This window comes from Anastrepha obliqua, chromosome 3 (genome assembly GCF_027943255.1).
Source record: "Anastrepha obliqua isolate idAnaObli1 chromosome 3, idAnaObli1_1.0, whole genome shotgun sequence".
In the NCBI taxonomy this organism is placed as follows: Eukaryota; Metazoa; Arthropoda; class Insecta; order Diptera; family Tephritidae; genus Anastrepha; species Anastrepha obliqua.
Window position 1 is genome coordinate 100,023,165 of NC_072894.1, and position 22,279 is coordinate 100,045,443.

At 39.1% G+C, this 22,279-nt stretch overlaps 2 protein-coding genes across 3 annotated transcripts in view; one reads left to right on the top strand and one right to left on the bottom strand.

Annotated features, from left to right (window-relative positions):
- The first annotated feature begins 5,810 nt into the window (after positions 1–5,810).
- Positions 5,811–13,734, top strand: LOC129242841 (uncharacterized). The gene is made up of 7 exons (XM_054879708.1): positions 5,811–6,016; positions 6,082–8,526; positions 8,585–8,872; positions 8,935–10,395; positions 10,464–10,517; positions 13,382–13,571; positions 13,645–13,734. Exons 1-6 carry the CDS (start codon positions 5,983–5,985, stop codon positions 13,558–13,560), a joined length of 4,461 nt encoding a protein of 1,486 aa, XP_054735683.1. The 5' UTR covers positions 5,811–5,982; the 3' UTR covers positions 13,561–13,571; positions 13,645–13,734.
- Positions 13,735–13,857: 123 nt separating this feature from the next.
- Positions 13,858–22,279, bottom strand: part of LOC129242842 (centrosomal protein of 135 kDa) — a 46,824-nt gene continuing 38,402 nt past the window's right edge. Inside the window, exons 11-17 of one of the 2 annotated variants that reach the window (XM_054879709.1) lie at positions 18,170–18,295; positions 17,652–17,805; positions 15,058–15,164; positions 14,588–14,678; positions 14,341–14,517; positions 14,086–14,271; positions 13,858–14,023 (exon numbers count right to left, since the gene is read on the bottom strand). In XM_054879709.1, the coding sequence (XP_054735684.1) occupies positions 13,862–14,023; positions 14,086–14,271; positions 14,341–14,517; positions 14,588–14,678; positions 15,058–15,164; positions 17,652–17,805; positions 18,170–18,295 (1,003 nt within the window). In that variant the 3' untranslated portion in view covers positions 13,858–13,861. Of the gene's footprint in view, positions 14,024–14,085; positions 14,272–14,340; positions 14,518–14,587; positions 14,915–15,057; positions 15,165–17,651; positions 17,806–18,169; positions 18,296–22,279 lie in introns of those variants that run through there. The other variant, XM_054879710.1, reaches the window with a different exon arrangement.

Below are 22,279 nucleotides of genomic sequence, written 5' to 3' on the forward strand. Positions count from 1 at the left end.
ACGCAAAACTCGTAGCCTTGTTCTAGTAAAGGCAGGACACTCACAGAGAAAGTGCTCAGTGCTATGCGCCTCCTCCAAGCAAGACAGGCACATTGGGTCCTCAGTGATTCCTATGGTGGTCATATGCTGACCCCATGGGTTGTTTCCTGTAATAATGCCGACCATCAACCGAACGTCTTTCTTTTCAAGTTTTACTAAAAAGTTTAACAGTTTTCTTTTCGGACTTGTCACAAAACACTTTGCATTTCTGCAGCATTCTAGACCGGACCATCGCTCTTTATTTAATTCACATACATCCATCCACGATCGCTGATCCAATCCATGATTTATGCGGAACTGATTCTGATTATTGGCTCTGACCCTTGTGGGGGAATCGCTTATCCACAGTTAGCCAATTCATCGGCAATTTCGTTTTCTTGAACGCCGGAGTGTCCTGGAACCCATATAAGTACAAGCCTGTTCTGTCTTGCGAGGGAACTAAGCTTCTTCTTATATTCTTGAAGAATCTTTGAGGTTTGCTTTGCGCTCTCCAGGGCCTTCAGGGCAGTCTGACTTCCTTCAATCTGTTTCCCGCTCCATCTCCTCTCGATTATCCATTCGGCTACTTCTAGGATGGCAAAAATTTCCGTTTGGAAAACAGTTGCCATTTCCCCCATAGCATAGTGATACTTAATACTATCGTTTAAGTACCATCCGTATCCGGACCCTATTTCATTTTTGGCCCCATCGGTAAAGAAAATATCCGTTAGAAAATATTACTGAAATGTCAATTCTTGGCTGGGCATAGGGTAGGTATAACTGGCTGATTAGAATAGATCTCACAAGAGTCCACAAAAGTCCGTAGTGTTACCAGAGTTGGCCGAACATAACTATTGGTCGTTCTGGTGTAACCGGCAGTGGGTCGTAATTGTCGCAGGAAGGTACGTAAATGCTCGTAGACGCCTGATTCAGATGGCTGCCACAATAAAACTAAACAGATCAGTTAGAAAATTAGTGTGCGATTTTTGGAAGATACTTCTTGATATTCAAAGTGTAGGTACGCGAGGTGGCAATACCATATGTTCTATTCTTTAGCGCTTTCGTTTATCAACTTTAAAAATATCAGTTTACGTAGAGAAATTCCGGCCTTCGAAACTTCAATATAAGAGATAGAGGACAGTACCGATCTATGCTCGTATTCGATTTTCTTCGGATTGACACGTTTGGTAGTGAGGTATGATGCTTTGTTCAAAATTTGATGACTCCTACATTCATATTATATATGGTTATTTATCTAGTTATTTAGGCACTGGTACGATATTTGATAACTAACTGATGCTACGAAAAGTAAAGCTACAAATGAGAGCGTAATGAGCTTTAAACTAAAAAGAAAATTAAAATTAATTGTGGGACTAACAGAAGTATCGAATAAACTAACAATTGCATATGTAAAGTAAATATACGCAAAAGTACTTGAAGAGAACACATCATACTATATAACACATTGCACATAAATAATATACATATTTACCCGGAAGCTGCATGCGTATGTTCTGACTATGAGCAGCACTAAGCCTGTAGGTATACGAGTACTGTACGTAACAAAAATTATATTATGTATGTGAACTGCATTCTATTGTATGTATTAACTGTGAATTATTTTATATTTGTAAATGTATTGTATTTTTTTAGAATCTCTTTACTGAATTATGGATTCAATAAAACGCTACCGTAAAACGTGTTTAAAACTAATTCACATTGTGAACGTGGGAACGCCAGGAAATGGGCGGCCTCCTCATTTATCTACCAGGTAACTACCAGGTTTATCGCAATCAAAATCAAAGTTAGGTAGCTTAACCTAAATCGATTTACAGATTGTACTGAATAAAATAAGAATAATTTTAGCATCATCACAGGAATTCTAACAGGCCATTGTAGATTGAATTATCAGCTTAGTAACCTGGAAATATACGCAAATGGAATTTACAGGTTCTGCAGGCAGGAAGATGAAAAAAGCATACACATTTTATCAGAGAAATAAATAAAATGCGATAAAATAAAACAAATACATTCTGTCAAAAAAGTACCGGGAATCGTTCAATAAAACGAAAAATATTTGTTTAATCGATAAAATTTATTAAACGCCTTTGAAGAGATTTTTTTCAACTTCTTCAGCGAATTCTCTTTAATGGCCTCTATCGACTCAAAGCGGCATCCGCGGAGTGGCAATTTAAGTTTTGGGAAAAGGAAAAAGTCACATGGGGCTAAATCCAGTGAATATGGTGGTTGTTCGATAATATTTGTCGAGTTTTTGGTCAAAAAAGAGTTCACAATATGAGACGGTGCGTTGTCATGGTGCAAGATCCATGAGTTTTCTTTCCACAATTTGGGCCGTTTACTACTCATATTCTTTTTCAAACATCGCATAACTTCCAAATAATACTTTTTACAATATTTACCGTAGAACTATTTGGGATGAATTCCAAGTGCACAACACCATGATAATCAAGGAAGCGAGTAGCACGACTTTCACTTTTACCGACTTTGACGTGGTTTTTTGGGTTTCGGCTCATGTGGATCGCGCCATACAGCCGCCTGTTGGCTGATTTGCATGTCAAACTCATATAACCGACGTCTCATCACCTGGTATGATGCGCTGGTTAAACGTTCAAGCATGTCTTCAGCCACCTTATCCCGATGAATTTTTTGAAAGAAATTCAACTGTCTTGAAACGAGTCGAGCAGCCACGCGTTTGATGCCCAATTGATGGTGTAAAATGTTGGCAATTGATTCGTCAGACACGCTAAGGTCACGAGCTACCTCCCTTAAACTTAAATGATGGTTTCCAGCACCATTTCCTTGACTTTGTTGACGTTTTCATCCGTTGAAGACGTTCATGAGTGACTAGATCGGAGCAAATCTTCCACGCCGAGACCTCTGCAAAAGCCTTATACCACTCGTAGGCCCGTGTTTCTGATAAAGCACACTCGCCATAGGCTTTCCGCAACATTTTCAACGATTTGGCACATGAAATCCCATTCAAAACACAAAATTTAAGACAAATTCTTTGTTCGATATTTTTATCCATGGTGAAAATCGCAGAGCACACCATCTAATAGACAGATCACGCTCAAACTATGCGACACTATAGAGGATAGTTGTACCAATGAGTCAGCAAAAAAAAAAAAAAATTAAACATAACGCGCGCTTTTTAAATGAACAATTCCCGATATTTTTTTGACAGATTGTATTGTACTAAAACTTTTTGAGGAAGCTAGGCGTGGCGAAATATTCTAAATCTATGAACGAGCACAAGAGAGTTTTAAATCGCCTCATAATAATAATAATGATGAGACAGTCCCTAACGACCTGGGCCCAAGGACGTCCAAGGTTAACCTGGCTTCACCAAGTCATAGCTGACCGGAAAAAGCTACGAGTTAGGAGCTGGAAGTCTATTGCTATGAACCGTGCAGATCGGAAGAGGATTGTGGATGAAGCTAATGTTGACCCTGAAGTGTAATCGCTACATGATGATGATGATGATGATGATGAATAATTTATAAATTTTTTCAAAAGTAGTTCACATTTTTTGGAAATCGGGAAGGAAACCTTCAAAAATAAGGATTTATGGCACAAAATCAAGGAACTATGGTATTCCACTACTACAGAAACCTGCCGGCAATTTCCATGCAATTTTGCTTGTGGACATAGTTGCCGAGCCAAAAATGAGCCGAGCTCATGACCAACTTCACGCTTCGTATTTACATCTGAGCCAGAATCTCGATACTATTTTTTCATAACAAATATGATGGACGCCCATTTAGAAGTCATTACGGTAGAGAAGTTTGAGTGAGTACGGATATTTTGCAATTTACATTCCTGTCTGTTTGTAATATACCGCTTGACTACTTTGTCTAACGAAAATTTCAGCCAAAATTGGCGCTTCTATCGATTTAGACGATTTACAGCCGTTCAACCTGATATATATGTGTATGTATATATAAGGTGAAGTCCTAAATATACCAGACTGAGCTAAAATACAAACGACAGGGGCTTTGCTTTGATAACTTCGAGTTTATTTATTCATAGCTCCACCACTCTGGCCTCGATACACAGTTTTGCGCGATCTAAAAGCTTTTCGAATGAGTGTTTCAGGTCATTGACCGGAATGTCCTTCAGGATGTCGATACAAGGCTTTTGAATAGCCTCTACGGACGCAAAACGTTTTCCTTTCCTTTTCCGAATAGGTAGAAGTCACAGAGAGCCATATCGGGCGAATACGGTGAGTGATTAGTGATTGATAGTAAAAATGCGATTTTTTGTCAAAAAAATCAGTCACAAAAGAGGATCGATGGGATGGTGCATTATCATGCAACAACCGTCCCCTCGCGGTATTCAGGGCGAATTCGACGAATGCGATGCTACAAACGTTTCAAAATGTCAAGATAGAAAATTGAATTGACGGTTTGGCCCATTGGCGCGAACTCCTTGTGGACAATTCAGCAATGAGCGTCGACTTGATATTTGACTTCTCCAAACGCGATTTTTTGGGTGGTGAGTCGTCTGGGGCCTTCCATTCGGCACTTTGACGCTTAGTTTCAGGTTCATGTTGGAAACACCAGTTTCAATGTTTTAGAGGAAGTTCTCGTCTTTTCTCGCCTCTTAAATGAGACCTTTCGCATGTTGAATTCTGAGCAATTTTTGGTCCTCGTTTAACTTGTGCGGAATGAAACGGGCACAGACCTTGCGTAAGTCCAAATGATCAGTTAAAATGCAATGAATCGATGTTTTGGAGATATCTAACTCCAATTCCATGAATTTCAACGATGATTTCGGTTTATTTTTGATAAATTTACGAACAATTTCGATGGAGTTTTCGGTGATTACTGATTTTGGGCGGCCAGTATTTTCATTGTCTTTATGTCCCCACAACTATCTCTAAAACGTGTAAACTCATGAATTCTGATACGAGATAGACAATCATCACCATAAACTTTTTTCATCAACTCAAATGCTTCGGTAAACGTTTGACCGATTTTAAAACAAAATTTGATATTACTCTTTGCTCCAAACTCATTTTCGTACCGATGAAACAAACATACTGACACTTTAGACCCAATAACTTCGCTTTCACTGAATCGAATGTCACCAAGTTTGCACTGGAAGTCAGCTAGGGATGTAACTTCAAACACACTAATTAAAAAGATGGCGCTATCAAAAACATTTTTATGGCGCCAGTCTTGTTTATGGTGGACTTCACCTTGTATATGTATATATATATATATAATTGGCGCGTACAGGGTTTTGGGTGTTTGGCCGACCTCCTCCTCCTATTTGTTGTGTGCGTCTTGATGTTATTCCACAAATGGAGGGACCTACAGTTTCAAGCCGACTCCGAACGGCAGATAGATTTTTGTGAGGAGCGTTTTCATGGCAGAAATACACTCGGAGGTTTGCCATTGCCTGCCGAAGTGCGATCGCTATTAGATACAACTTTTTCTTAATTTTGGAGTTTCACCGAGATTCGAACCTATGTTCTCTCTGTGAATTCCGAATGGTAGTCACGCACCAACCCATTCGGCTACGGCGGCCGCTCAATTGGATACTCACCCTGTAATAGTGATAAGAACTGCTTCGTTGAGGAGCTTAGCATTTTGTAATTTATCACCTACTGTTTCTCCAAGTTAGGAACTCACATAGAGATGTGCTTGGATCGCTCTAGAATACGTCATCAAAATGAATGTCTAATATACATATAAAAAATCTGTGTTTTTCAAAAGCTACGGCAGCATTAAATTTACGATAAACTCAATTGTATATTTTCTGATGATTTTGATTCGAACAAAAATTTAAAATTTGAAGCAAATATAGTTCTTTAGTTATATTTTTATTAGAAGCAATCAATCGTCGAAATTATTGAAATAGCATACGTCTATTTATTTAATTCCTTTTCTTTGGGAATTAAAAGCGAAAATAAGAAAAATAAGTTAGTTGAATGTGTTGATGGGCTTTCGTTATCAAGATCTTAAAGATAGGGGTAAGAAGTAACAGAAGCCTATAATTTTTTGTGTGCCAAGTTCACTTACTTACGTCCGTGTACAGGGGAAAGCATTGAACTAGAGCGCAAGGAAAGCTTTACAACCGAACGCAGCCATAACGGATATATCAAACGTAGAAAGACCCTATTACGTGAACGATTTTCGCATCCGCATGCAAAGGAGGTGCGGAAACAACAGAAGCAGCAATCACAACGCAGTGCAGTGCTAACAACACATAGGCCGGCTACCGAATCGGGTCGCACCACCACCGAAACTTTCGATAACTCGCCGGGCAGCACCGCCTTGTTAAACACCTGTCGCGATAAGTCTCACCTAGAGCGCGCAGTCAATCGCACGTCGGTGCATTTGAAGCGTTTGGCACACGAAATCGATAATGAAATTACCAAATTGAAACGTGAACGCGACAAACTAATGTCTAGAACGCGTCCGCATCCATTGATGCGTAACGCTGCCATACAAAACGATTTCCGAGTGGACGAGGCAACGACGAAACTAAGTTTGGAACAATTCAATAAGCTCTCCAACAATATCGAATTTACAATCGAAAAATTGTCGAGTCAACACAAATTCGTTTGTACTTCACCGCGTTGCGCGCGTGACGAGCAGACTTCGTGTCGGCCGCGCATGCGCACTATCGGTTTGCAGAAGAATACACAACGCAGCAGTGCTAATTGCGATAATTTAAAGCATCTGAAGGCGAAACTTGACACTGCCCTACATTGCTCGGCCACCAATCTGGAAGCCACCTTGAAGGCAAAGGGGCTGCTCGAAACGGCTCCACCCAATTGCTATGCTTTTGACTATGGCGGTACGGGTGATGGCCAGAATTCATTGAAACTTTATCACTTACAAAATTGTCGCTGCGCTGGTGGCTGCAATCAAAATGATTGCAATTGTAAGAAAGTTTGTGAGCACTACAACAGCAGCGGCAATTACAATGGCATGTTGTGCAACAAGAATACGTATGTCGAGAAGGGCTTTACGCCGTGTAGTGAGTATAAATATTGCCGCGATGAGTATCGCTATGACTATCCTAAGCAGAATAATTGTATGGTGCCAGTGATGAATGCACCATGCACTCCCTGTGTACCATGCCAGCCATATCCGCCTTGCCAACCATGCATACCCTACCTACCGCCCTGTCCCACATACAACGAAAGTCGGTCAAGCAAGGGCAAGGCACAAGTTATCTATGGCCGGCAATTGAGTGATCTTAATACGGATGAGTTTTATCATCCCACTGTGCCTTCACGCACAAAGCGTTCACCAACTAAACATGGCAGTGCAAGGCTCTCAAACACCAAGGAGCGTTTAACGGTGGACGTACCTAAGGATGGTCGCACACAAGTCGATATTGAGAGGCATGATCGTGCGCGTAGCAAATCGCCACGAAAAAGGGAAGGCAATGAGAAAACTAAACAGCGAAACTACTACCAAACTGCTAAAGGACCACCGCCAGATAAAGCGAAACGGCAGGTGCGGGAGCGTAATAAGTCACAACGTAAGAGTGAATCATCAGGCAGCGTGGATTCCGCGGAAGGAGCTCGCCACACGCAGAGTAAAGAAAAGTTACTCGAAATCACTTTCACAAAGGAAAGGCGTCGCAAACACTCCTCAGAGTCAGGTGATGACTGTGTACAATATGAGTTGCAATCGCCTGATCGAGAGTACTCACGAGAGACAAGACACTCTATGAAGCAGATGACAATTACGGCATATAAACCTTGTAAACCAGATGAGAATGAGACAGACCGCTGGAAAAAGAAAAATCACAAAAGCAAAGATCAAGGTGATGACGATAAAACATGGGATGAACGTCTAAGGCAAGCGAAAGCTCCACGTGATGTGGATGATTGGAATGCTGGTATTCCCACTATAACAGAAGTCTACGACGACTATCGAGTGGGTGATGCATGGACTGCCGAAGAAGACAATATCGTCGGCGAGCCTGCAACCTCGCAATATGTTGGAGGCTATAGGCAGCTGCTTGACGCCTCACCAAGACGAAGTTACGACATTATGCCTGTACAAAAAAACACAGTTCGTGATATTCCGCCATCTCACAGTCCACGACCTGGACAACGTTCACGTCCTGCAGAATGGCAGAATGTCGATGAGAGTGGTCGCGGATCACGAGGAGCAGATTCAAGAGATAGAACAGGTAACGGCTTTGGACGAGATGGACAGCACAGAACTGGAAGCGAATATAGTCACAGTCGGCAATCGGATTCATTTAGGGCATATGGGCTTGAAGAGAAACCTGGACGCGATGGTAGTTATAGTCCCATTAAAAAGGGAGCAACGGGATATGATGAGGAGTCTAGACGTGCTTACACACCAAGTGATAAATCTAGACCAGATGCTACCGCAAGTCCAAATGGAAAACCGCGTTCACGTCGCGCGGCACCTAGTCGAGACCAGGATTCTAACGTTATGGCCACACTAGATACTAAGTATACTTCAGGTGGAAAACTTTATGGAGCACGTGGTAAAGTATAAGAATTAAACATCAAATAGAATCTCTTCTAATGGCAAATTTGGAACAGAGAGTGACCCCAGTCCAATAAGAATACCTCTAGCAGCACCTACCAGTGAAGGTCAGCAGAAAGATTTCATAAAAGCCAAGCCACAGGAAGAATACGGCGCAGAAAAAATGGCCAGCGAACAAAAACGCCTCGAGCGTGACGATTCTGTGTCCGAAGAGAAACGTAGAATAGATAAAAGTGGAAAACTCGACTCAGGACATATTGTATCACCAGGTACAGCGTCAGAAGTTCCGGAAATTAAAATTGAGGACCTGAATGAAAGTGATAGAAGCGCAAGAAGTGCAAAGGGTAAACCTTCTTATTAGTGGGTGCTTTTTTTAATTAATTTGTTATTTTCTTTTTCAACTCAGATGAAAGCCCCTTGGCTAATTTACCCGAACGCGATAAATTTGCCATTAAAGGAGAAATGGTACTAGAACCACAACAAGTATTAGAATTGAAATATAAAGATGGCGATAAATTGCGACAAACAGAAGATCAAACAGGACCAAGTGGAAAGGTAAGTGGAGCAGCCGATAAATCTAGAAAGCCAGAAAGTCATGATGCCACCGAGAGAGATGGAAGAGGACCAGAGAGCATAAAACCAACGGACAGAACCGAAAGAAGCGAACGACTTAGTAGGCCCGACACACTCGATGAATCTTATGTGTCTGGTAGGATGGGAGAAGCAACTGATCCAGATAGATATCCACCACTAAGTCCTTTCCCCAGTCTGGAATCGCCCGCAATTTATATGAGACCGCGCACAACTAATCCAGACTATGCAACTGCTTGTCGGCCTCCTTCGGTTGACTGTCCTAGAAACGCAAGCCCACGTGTGAATTGCATAGAAAATGCTGGCGATGTGTATATGTGCCAACCACGATTATGCAACACACCAAATGGCTCTCCGCCATCATCGCCGTGCAGATGTGTTTCTCCGAAACGAAGTGGATCCGAAGTACCATACGAGAAGTTGGGCGACCAATATACGCATTCACCTGTACGCCAACTAGCTGCCACCTCTCATTTGGCTATAGCGCTGCAGCCAGATGCAGCGACTGGCAATTATATACCATGCCCATCGCCGCGAATATCTAAAAATTGCATATATCTGCGTTCGACGGGAACGCAATACTCGGACACGAACATTGGAGGACAAGAGGATCGTTGCGCCCCACAATATGTACCACTGCCCAAACAATGCCGAAAGTCCGAAGAAACAGCTAAGAATTCATGTATGGCGCCATGTTCGAGTGCACGTGGTTCGCCTCGTCAAGATTTGCATTCAAATTGTGATTCCGAAAGCCCACAAACCAATTACAAGTTTCTCTGTGATGAGGAGAATGAGGAGTACGATGGCAAAGTAAGTTTCAGTAATGATCAGTGGTGCGAAATGATGGAAATCACCAATTCCGAGAAAACACGCACCATTATCGCACAACAACAACAACGAGAGCAACAACAAAAACAATATTCGCAGAGTACAGGCTACAAGAAATTCTTTTTGCCACGGCGGTGTGAAAAGAAAGTCGTTCCTGGTCAACCATTAAGTGATTGCAACAATATGTCTCCTTGGGCAGATGGATTACAACATCCACCTCCGAAATCATTACAACAACATCCACGCTATACCAACATCATGGATCGACGCACGCCACGATTCAATGCCACAATGCCACCACATCAGGAAATGCCGGAGGAGGAAGCCAGATGTGCGCAAGAAATGCCACAATATCCACAATATATGCCACAGCCGCATGTAAAATTCTTGGAACAAAATTTACAGCAGTACGAAAATTGCGATCCCTCTTGTTATGCGCGTGCGGAAGGTGATTATTTTTTAATTAAAATGTTACATTAATGAGCTATAGCGGTACCACTTTCTTACATTTCATAGAAACGAATTTTCAAAATCAAGATCGAAGTGCGATGTTTGAACAAATGCCAAGAGGTAAGAGAATTTTTTTAATTCGGCGAAAAAAGGCTTGGTTCTGAGTAACTATAAATAATTGGCGCGTACACCCTTTTTGGTGTTTGTCCAAGCTCCTCCTCCTATTTGTGGCGTGCGTCTTGATGTTTTTCCATGAATGGAGGGACCTACAGTTTCAAGCCGACTCCGAATGGCACATATTTTTTTATGAGGAGCTTTTTCATGGCAGAAATACACTCAGAGGTTTGCCATTGCCTGCTGAGGGGTGACCATTATTAGAAAACACTTTTTCTTAATTTTGGAGTTTCACCGAGATTCGAACTTATGATCTCTCTGAAGTCCGAATGGTAGTCACGCACCAGACACCGGCTACGGCAGACGAAATAATAATACGAACAGAAATATTGTTGGAATGAATTCGTTTTATTATGATCTGGTAGATAAAATCATGGTATTTATTTTCGGAATATGATATACGGCATATCTGCCCCACGGCTACGAGTTACATGGTTCATTCGATCAGTTAAATTTTTGACTACTGTTTCCAAAAAATCTGGCAGTATGGCGTCAATGGTGGCTTGAATGCTCCAAAAAACCGATTGTTAGGCGCGCTGTATACCGGTCTATGAACTTCGCGAACAAATTTTTTTCAAAGTAAATTTCCACAATCTTACTGAACAGAAATGTGAACACAGTTTGCTATTCTCAGTTGTCAAACATAGTTATCGATAGTTCTCATGCGGCTAAAAAACACCCGATGCTTATAACTTCGTGAATTTTGCAGCGACCAATACATTTTTAAGATATTATAGCTCATTAAAAAAATATTATACAAAAAAGGTTTATTGCTTTAAATCGCTTTAGCATAGTCCTTAACTGGGAATCTTCGTCGGTAAGACGATCACAGTTTCTCTTTTCCCATTCGCTTGTTATAGTGTACTCTATTTTCTTTCTTGTTAAGGCTTATTATTATTAAAAGTAACGTGGCAAGCTGGAATGCTACCTTTCTCATACAAAAAATCAAAATTACTACGTTGACAGTTCCTGAGATAATTGGTTCTACGTTACCGGAAAGACCCGGATTTATATCCGGCCAAAGACTGTCACTCCAGCAGCATTCCCCGTATATGTATGGAAAATGCTACTACGACAACAACATGACTACGTTGATACGAGGAAGATTACCTTTAAAATATGTAAAACTACTCTTAGAAATTACCTTTTAAGACTTAAATAAAAAATTAATGAAATTGAAAAATCGTATATTTTATGCGAACATTTTTCCTATAATTTTCGTCGGGATTTATGTCTTAACAAAACTTCGTACTTAAACTTAGTTCGAATTTTGACGATAAATCATCATGAAAAGTCTTTGTATAAGCGGGCGGGGGCCAAAGTTTACCACTCCTCAGGTGGAACGGCATACGAAATCACAACAAATGTGCCGAAATTTTATAATATACTATTTTTGTACTATATCTTAAGCCTTTACACCCCTCTCCTAGGTACTTTATTGCTTTTTCTCTGAAAATGATAAAAAATACCCATAAGTGAAAGATGTAGAGGCTTAATATGCTCAAAAAAATTAATTCCGAACTGGATCCTCTAAAATTAAAAAAACCAAACAGATTTCGTTAAAGTAATGTTAAATCTGGTAATTAATCGAAGGAAAAAGCTCTGAGTCTAAGTCTGAAACGCCTTCGAAAATATTCACCGGACGATATTAAATTTTTTGTGTGTATATGTATATTAAGGGGGGGGGGGGGCTAAGGGATAAACGCTAAAAAAAACATTTTTTTCATGAATTTATTGTAGCGAAACGGTTCAAGTCAGTTTATTAAAAGTTGGTGCATATTATAAAGTAACATTTCAAGAATATTTGATAAAATTTTCATGTAAAAATATTGCAAAATGAGCGAATGAGAGCACATTTACGTAGACGTCTTTTCAAAAATACATTTTGCAGTAGTCAGCATATCTCAGCGTAGAATCATCTGAAATCAAAAAAATCGAATAATTTAGTTAAAGTATAAACTTCCCCCCAACGTTTATTTTGACGATTTATTTTCATTTTCAGCCATTTGGTAGTCGTTTGAAGTAAAAAGTGATTTTTGACGAAAAAATGCCGCCATTTTGTAGGTGTAAAACCACCTTAATATAAAAAAAAAATGGCGAAAAAAAACGTTGGGAGGAGGTTTTTTATATGTAAAATATGTGTGCAAAATTTCAAAAGGATCGGTTGAGTAGTTTTCAATTGCCAATGACTACGCACTTTAAAAAAAAGGTTCGAGAAAACCGCGTTTAAAGTTTGTAACGGACTACGCGCGCAACTGCTGCGTCTCGGCAGATGTTTGAGGCGGCTCGGCTTTATGCTCTATAACTTAAAAAGTTTTGCTCGAATTGACTTAAAATTTTAACACGGTATTTTTGAAATGTTTTACTACAATAACATGAAAAAAAAAAAATCGATTTTTATCCCTTACCCCCACCCCCCCCTTGAGAAAAAAATAGAAAAAAAATCGATTTTTTGAAAATTCTAACTGTATATAACACCTTAATAATATTATGTTTATGATTTGTGTGACATTTTATTACAATAGTTGTGTACTTTGGTTAAAACAACTAAAGTCGTTTTTGCACTTTTTTCTCCGTAAGGCACTAAATTGCTTGCTTTTCTCAAAATATCTAATAAATTAATCTCTCGTAGCCGCAGCTTGAGTAACTATCTTAATAAAAGTTGAATAAAATACTAAATTTTTCTATGTTAGTGCCGAATTTATTGACTTAAAGCAAAGCCTGTTAGATGTCAGCTATGTTGTTTTGTCAAAAATCCACAGATATGCCAAAATTCCTAAAAATACATTTATGGCTTTTATATTTCACAGATCGCTCCTGTTTCGATGCCTACCGAGAGTACGAAAATACTCGCATACCAGAATTTACAGGCTGCCCTTGCATGTTCAAAACATATCTAAATATGGTAACACTTTATTATCCAGAGTATCGGATTAGAATATGTGATAGCGATACAGCAATTGAGGATGATGAATTTACCAACTATTAGTGGCTACTTTCGTTTGTATCGCAAATATTTCTTTGCATTTGTGTACTTTTTTACGTGTCTAAATAATGTACAAGTGTGTTACAGGTATGTCCAGGAGAGTGTTTTGTTTCACAAATTTTCACGAAATCAGCTAATAGTTTCTCCGTTTTTTATTCTTGTTCACTTTATTTTTGTACTAAGAAAGCAGAAAAAACAAAGAAAAACGTAAGACATTTAATAAAAAAAAATTATTTAAGTGAAAAAAATAAAACAAAATGAGTTTTAATATTGCCAGTCGTCGTCTGTTTGGCTATGAAGATTCTTATAACGTCTGCGCTGGGTAGCGCGGACTCTGCTCACGCGAACGCGCTTGGCGGAAACGATCATCGGTGAGATTATGACGCAGTTCTTGATTTTGGATTTGAAATTCTTTAGCCAGTGTCACCTGCTGATGATAACGTTGGCGTTCAGCGTCAAGCTCGCGCTGCATAATGAAAAGGTTATCAAATTTATATGTTAATTATTGGCGTATCTTCTTAAACTTACCAATAAATCGTCATTTTGCTGCCGCAAACGCACCAATTCCTGACTTAATTTACTGTCGACTTTGATTTGCTCCTCAAGATCGCGTCGTGTTTTACCTAACAATTCTTCAAGCGTTTCAGCGGAGACCTTCTGCCCGTTGGTGGTTTTTTCCATATCCGCGCGCAGCTTTTCATTGTCACGTTCAAGCTGAAAAAATACAAAAAAAAAAAAAATAGAAAAAAGGCAATGATGAAATTCGTATCTTACATCGCATACCTTGCGCTTTATCTCATTCAGTTCTGTGAGCTCAGCATTTAATTTTTCTTTTTCAATGTCCAACTTATCGCAAAGCTCCTTACGCGCAGCCAAATCAACCTTCAGCAGACGTTGCTCATCGAAAGCTTCCTCGAGTTGACGTTCTAATTTAGCACTTTGTGCTGTTAACGCAGTTAGCTGAAAAAAGAAACCGAAATTATTAATGCTTTATTTTATATTTTACGGGGACGCGTGATAGAGCGCATACCTTGTCCTCTAGTTGTTCAATATGCCCATTGCGGCAGCAAATTTCCTTCTTCAATGCATTTATCTCATCTTCTAATTCATTAATCTGGCGTCTTAAATGAAAACGGGGTTAATAGCTGTAAGTTCTTTTCTCAATGATTTTTTTTTCTTTTAATTTCTTGAGCCATGGCATTTCTACGTTACATGAACTGGAACATACGACTGTGTAAATCAAGATAAAAATAACTAAATACTGCTAAGAAGAGGTATTCATTCAAATGCCTTTTGTAGCCAAATATATATAAAAGCGAATATTTAGCGTATATGCCTGGCACAGCAACAACAACATCTACGAAAGTCGGGCACGTACATACGTAAATCCAAAATAGTTAATAGAGAAAAATAGAAGTTGTGATCATTAAGTAAAACTTCTTGTTGAGTTAGTAGCCTATAATTAGCAATAGATAGAGAATATTTTATTGTAGAAATTACTTGTGTTCGGCAGCCTCAACTTCTAGACTTTGATTGTTGCCCTCCAATATGACCGCGTCGTGCGAAAGACTGCGGTAATGTTCAAGCATTTCTTCGCGCTCCTTTTCCTAAGCAAGTAAATTAAATAGAAAAATTAGATGTTTAAAATAATGTGACTGCATGTACAGGGTGGCTGATGAAAGCCGCTACCAAAAAAAATTGAATAACTTTTTTTCTTTTTAAGTTATCTGTTCCATTTTTGTTTTAATTTGCAGATTGATCTTTAAAATTTATTAAAATGGATAACTGGGACACGCAAACAAGAATTTGGATAGTCCGCCGCTATCACGCACTGGAGTCCGTAGTTTTGGTACAGAGAGAGTACAGGCGGATGTTTGGCGGCGATCCCCCGAGCAGATGGACCATAATGAGACTGGTGAATAATTTTGCTGAGCAAGGAACAGTCGCAAGAAGGCCTTATCATCGAAACCCACCAGTTCGGACGGAGGAAACGATCGCTGCTGTAGCTGCAGCTATACAAAGCAATCCAAGGGTTTCAACAAGAAGCTTATCTGCTCAACTTGGTGTCAGCCGACAGTCTTTGCAAACAATAATGCACAAAGATTTAGACTTATTTCCCTACAAAATTCAAATGGTTAACAAACTGAATGCAGCAGACTTGCCGATTCGCTTGGAATTTTGCCAGAAGATCCTGCAAATGGTGGAAGAAGACCAAAACATGTTAAACTGCCTTTTCATGTCTGATGAGACCCATTTCGATTTAAACGGCAATGTGAACAAACAAAATTGTCGAATAAGGAGTACTTCTAACCCACAGATACTCCACGAGACGGAATTGCATCCTCTTCGCGTGACAGTGTGGTGTGCGGTTTCTTCACGCTGTATTGTCGGGCCTTATTTTTTTGAAGAAAATGGTCACACCGTTACGGTTACTGGAGACCGTTATTTGAAAATGCTGAAAGAATTTTTCTATCCAGAACTACGCCGAAGGAGAATTCCTTTCAACTCTGTGTGGTTTCAACAAGATGGGGCAACGTCTCACATAGCCCAGACTGTTATGACAGAGTTGCGACGAAAATTTCCCAATAAACTGATTTCAAGAAACTCCGAATTTCGTTGGCCCCCCAGGTCGCCTGACCTTACTGCACCTGACTTTTTCTTGTGGGGTTTATGTAAACAAGAAGTTTATAAAACAAAGCCAACAAATTTGGATGCACTAAAACAATCCATTCGGGCAACAATTGCGGCTATTCCTGTCGCAACTCTCAAAGCAGCAATGAACAACTTTTTACTAAGATGCCGCACTTGTGTCAACGAGCATGGGGGGCATTTAAATTCATTTATTTTTAAAACTATTGTAGTTAAGCTACATTTAATAAAATTTAATGACCTTCAACTTGAAAAAAAAAATAAATGAATTCCATACACTAAAAAAAAAGTTATTTGAGTTTCTTAATGTAGCAAAATTCATCAGCCACCCTGTATTACATAAGGTGTTAGGGGTAGTCAGAGGCCCGAAAAAATGATGATTTTCAATGAAAAATCATGCTTGGAGAAGTCAAAAATCAACTCGACGCTCATTTGTTTTTACGATTCCTAAGGAATTGTCCAAAAGGAGTTTGTACCAATCTTTGTTTAGAAGCCATTTGAAGTTGATGTATCAGTGAATATTTTTACAATAAAAAAAAAACGAATATTGTGCGGTGTTAATATTCTTTGTTTTTGAAGTTTATGAGCAAGATAAATTCATTTCCAACTGTGCATTGATGGGCGTACATGCAAAAGATTGGGGTTCCTTTGATTAGCCGTATTCTGCACCTTCTTGGTGTAAACTCAACTAACGCTGAACAAGAATACCGACTTATTAAGGAAGCGCCTTAGGAAAATCCCAGCAGAGCCTCAACTCTCGAATGTGGCGGATGTCTTAATCGGGTATTGCTCTTTATTTCGCAACAATGTGATGAGATGGAATCATCTATGCATCTACTCCTTAGCTGTGCTTCTTGCACGAGATTAAATTTAGACAACTAGACTCTCCCTGTTTTTCTACGTCTGTGCATGCTGAACTTCATCATTATGGTAGCAGTTCATCATCAGAGGAAGAGAGGTGTTAGGTGAGTGGGTTTAAGAGGGCATGTGAATAGGTTGTTAATATCGTGTGGGCACATGCTGGACATATATTCGGTATGACGGCGTCGATTCTGGATAAGTAGGCGTGTAACCTGCTACAATATTGTACGAAGTACGTTATTATGCCCAAATTACACAGGCCGCTCGAGGCAGATGAAGCTTATCGTCTGCAATGCACTCCGTTGGCGGCATTCGGTGGTTGGAAGTTTAGGAAGGTGGTTGGAGACTCTCGATGAATGTCGTTTAATGTCTGTCTGCACACTGTCTGATCCAGAAGTTTCAGCCATGCTCGGTCCTGGATCTCTTCTGTGTAGTAAAAGAGTCTTTACTATTCTTCTTTCCTGCTTCCCCTTTTGCCCCTTCAATGGTACCACAATGGACGAATTTAGACCATCTTGATGTAATGGTCGCCTTACCTAACCTAACACTGAAATTACAAAATTTAACAAAAAATATTTACCCACCTTATGTAACAGCAAATCCTCCGCTTTCTTTACCTCAGCCACATACTGACGCAATTGCTGCTTCAATTGTTCGATTTCAAATTCGGAATCTTTCAGTTTTTTCTTGAGCGTCAAAATCTCCGCTTGACGCTCGGCCAGTTCATTCGACAGTCGGCTAAAATAGGGCATACAAATTAAAAATCATATTACGGCACACTTTAAACTTAATACCAACTCATACAAACATTGCTCCATGAAAATCAAGTTCACACACATACGCAAAAATGCAACAACATTAAATTTAAATAAAAAAGTGCTGAGAAAACACTTTCGGCGCCTACGACTTTTTATGCCTTGCTGTGTAATTGCCCTATTTGGCGTACTATAAAAGGCTTAAGATGGCTAATTTTTTTATAATTACCTTCAAAAATTATGAAAAACTCACACTGTTACACATACAACAAGAAGTACACATTCAACAGTAAACTTTGAGTAGATAAAAATAAGTTATTAGTGCACCAGTGGCGCATTTGACTTACCCATTTTCCGCGATGGCTTCGTCTCGGCTGATTTTCAGTGCAGCAATTTGCTGACGCAAACTTTTGCTTTCCGTAGAGGTCTCTTGCAATTCGGCAGTACGTTCACGAGTTTTTAGAGTTAATTCGCTGAAATTAGAGAAAAGAGGTTTGTAAGAAACAAGTTTGTCGGATTATTTGCCTTATATTTGTCATTGAGTAACCAAAGACTTAAGAAACGAACGCGCAGGAATTTATGTTTACTACTTAGCACCTGAGTGGCCTATTGCAGTACAATAAAATAAACAAAATATGAAATTAGAGATGATGCAGTTTATTTGAATTAGATATTTTAGTAATTAAGTGAGTTCTCGATGTGAGTGATTTTTTTAAAAGCTAAGTTTTGGTGCATTTGGAGATACTGTATTTCAAGCATCGGTTTTTATATACCTTTTTCCAAAAATCCTATTGTCTTTCATACTTTTATAGCATATCTAATATTTTACTTCAATCTGTTAAAGAATCTAAATGTTGAAATGTAATTTGAGACAGTCGCTCTTTATTTAATAGTCACATTAATTCCATCTTATCAAAATCATATTCTGTCTAAGACTTTGTACGACGGAATAGCTCTAATTTTACGGACCTTTATACTCTGAAATTGCTGTTTACTGTATTCGTTCAAGCCCAAGTTGTTAGTCCAATTGCGTAGGTCTGAGTCTGAAAAACACTACAATAGTATGGCACTCTGCACCTGATGATTACCTGATCATTGCAGTGTATTTCAAGCGGAAGTCACTGCCATAGAAGAGGGGCTTAAAGAAATAAAAACGAGAGTATTATCCACAAATGAAGTCTTCATTTACTCGGACAGTCAAGCAGCAATAAAAGCGCTGGAATCAAAAACGCACTCGTCAAAAACAGTTCTAGAATGTTTTACCCTACGACGTATCTAAGTGCTACAAGGTGCACCTTATCTGGGTACCGGGCCACAGGAACATTCCAGGAAATAGTAAGGCGGATGAACTTGCAAGAGCCGGTACAACGCTCGATCTCGAACCGAATAAGGCGCTGATACCCATGCCTATAGCCACTTGTAAATTACTTATAGACAGGGAAACCATCAAAAAGGTAAATACAATCTGGCAAAACCTCACAACATGCGAACTAAGCAGACAGACATGGCCGAACTGGAACAGCGGTCGATCGAAGATCTTGCTAAGATTCAACAGGGAATCTATGATAGGTGTATTAACAGGTCATTGCTTAATAGGCAGCCACGCTAGAAGGTTAGGAATACCTTACTTCGGTTTCTGTAGAAGCTGTCTAAATACAGAAGAAGAGGAAACAGTCAGACACCTTTTATGTGAGTGTGAAAGCCTAGCCAGGAGAAGGCTGCGCACCCTCGATACAGCATTTCTAACCGATGTAGCGGATATAGCCCATCTAAAACTAACGAAGCTCTGCTCGTTTATTAAAGCAACCGGATGGTTTGAAAGGGGACACGTAGAGTAAGGAGAAGCTCCAGTGGTATCACAATGGACCTGCCGAAAGTCTAAGTGTGTCTTACGACAAACACCCTACCTACCTACCTGGCACTCTGCAAGTTTCTCGCAAATATTACGATACCTTGCCATAATATAAGGTTGTCAAAAAAGTCTTGCGGTATTTTTATATAACGTGTCAAACAATCGTTTTATCAAACATCTCAGCAATAAACCAACGTGGCTTATGACATTACACCACAATTAGCAATTGGAGCAATAAAAGTAATAAGTACCACATAAATAATGAACGCAATGCAGCTCAATGGAGACAACAATACCGAAAAATCGCAACCACACCATCAGCCAAAACCATTTGGAAATTCATTTAAGGTAAAGTTAATTTAGCATAACAAAAGTCATTCGCGAGTCACATTGCAGTTGTGCCATTAGATGAATAAATAAAAAATAAAAAAACAAATAGTAATCTTTACAGTGTGTAATGGTGCGGGGAGGTGTAGTGAAAATATACGTGTGTGTGTGTACAAGATTCATATTGTTTTATTTTTATTACAAGTAAATGGTTCACGAAAATTGCACCGCACCCGCAAAAAAATACTGCTTATGTACGATCCAAAAGCTTTAAAAGGTCAAATAGGAATAAAAGAAAAAATAGAAAATATGCACAAAAAATGTGTTCAATCGTGACAAAGGGGCGCAGCAGCTGCTAAGCTGAACGGGTGTTGGGAAATCGTTGTTGAACGATATTAGCGCTTGTTAAAGACACCGATACGCTTATAGAGGTGGAAGGAAGAGATTGGATTTCTAAAACAATTGAAACCACGAAAAATATTAAAGAAGGCGATGATGAATGCTAAAAAGCATAATAAAAGCAATATACGGGTATATTGAATGAATATTTCAGATGTGAAAATTAAGAGATTTAAAAATATTGAAGAAAAATACATATATTTCATTAAAAATTATAAAAATAAAATCATAAATTTTATTACAACTTCAAATTAGTGTAAAAACTTAAGGAACGAGCTTTTGGATTTCAATGCACAATTTGTATATATAGTAATGTAATTTCATTCCACAACTCCAAAGTAATATTTTTATACATTTTTCTAAATATTTATAATGACTAAAACTCAAATAAAACTGCGAATAAAAGTTACGAGCCTAAAAATGTATACTCCACTACTATTTGTGATGCAAGGCAATATGAAACTCTTCGATGAATACTGCGCATGCGCATATGCTGAAGTGGAATTTGGAACACGCCGTTCTCATTTCAATCGCTCAAGCTTTGCTTAGCCACTCAATTTTTGAATAAAATTTTTATGGACAAAATTTATTAAACTAATTCAATACAGAGTAGAGCAATAATGGATGAATTAAGAACATTAAGAAGATTAAAAGAGTAAAGGTTTGGCGAAAACAGAACTTATATGCACAGGAGTAATTTCTCAATTATTTTTCAGGGGCTCTGCCGTAAACACAAAGAGAACTATTTTGTTTAAATTGGTTCAATTGCTTGCTTACACGGACGACATAGACATAATCGCGTCCTCGCTGCCGAGTTTGGAAGAAGCCTTCGCAAGTATTGAGAGAGCAGCAAAATGTATGGGTTTAGAAATAAACGAAGCCAAAACTAAAGCGCTAGTTTCAACTACATCGGATTCTGTCAGACACAATGAGGGTCAAATACTAAAAATCGGTGACTATGGTTTCGAAGTAGTGAAGGAACTTAAATACCTTAGGGTAATCATTAATCATGATAACAAAATTTCTGCAGAAATCGCCCAGAGAATCCTTATGGCCAACCGCTGCTATTTTTCGCTGTGTCAACACCTAAAGAGTCGCCTCCTAGACAGAAAAACAAAGAATTCACTGTATCGCTCAATTATAATTTTTAATACGGTAGTGAAACGTGGACACTCAAAGATGCAGATAAACAGAAGCTACTGATTTTCGAGAGGAGAGTTCTGCGAAAATTTTATGGCGCGATATGTGATAAAAGCGAGTGGCGGAAACGCTACAATCATGAACTCGAAAAACTATATGCGCACTCATCTGTGATAACAACAATCATGATCAACAGATTGAGATGGGCAGGTTACATACTGCGGGCTAACACGGATTACCCAACTCAAGAAATACTCTTCGGTAAATGCCACAGAGAGAGAAGAAGGGGCCGATCGACGCTTAGATGGATAGACGGCGTAGAACACATGCACGAAACCGAGACAACTGGAGACATATGCTACAGCAGGCGAAGATCCGACCATGGTTTTTCAGCTAACAATGATGATGACTTAAAAGCAAAACTTTTCACACCGAAAAAGTATTTCCAGAATCAAAATGCGGACAGGAAAGTCATTCAGAGAAAAATGTGGCGTTTATTCAAAACTATATATATTCAAAACTTCAATCATTCTTTAACTAAAAAATTGGAAAACAAAGCATTCTATAAATTGTTCGAAATTATACCTCACTAAAAATTCACTAAGAATGAGAATTGAACCTTTTTGCCTGACTGCTGCTTGTATTTTATAAAAGAGAAAATAGCCATTGCGGGGATTCCTAGAATACGAATAAGAATTTGCAATACCATATACGAAAAAAATTAATTTTTTTATGGGTT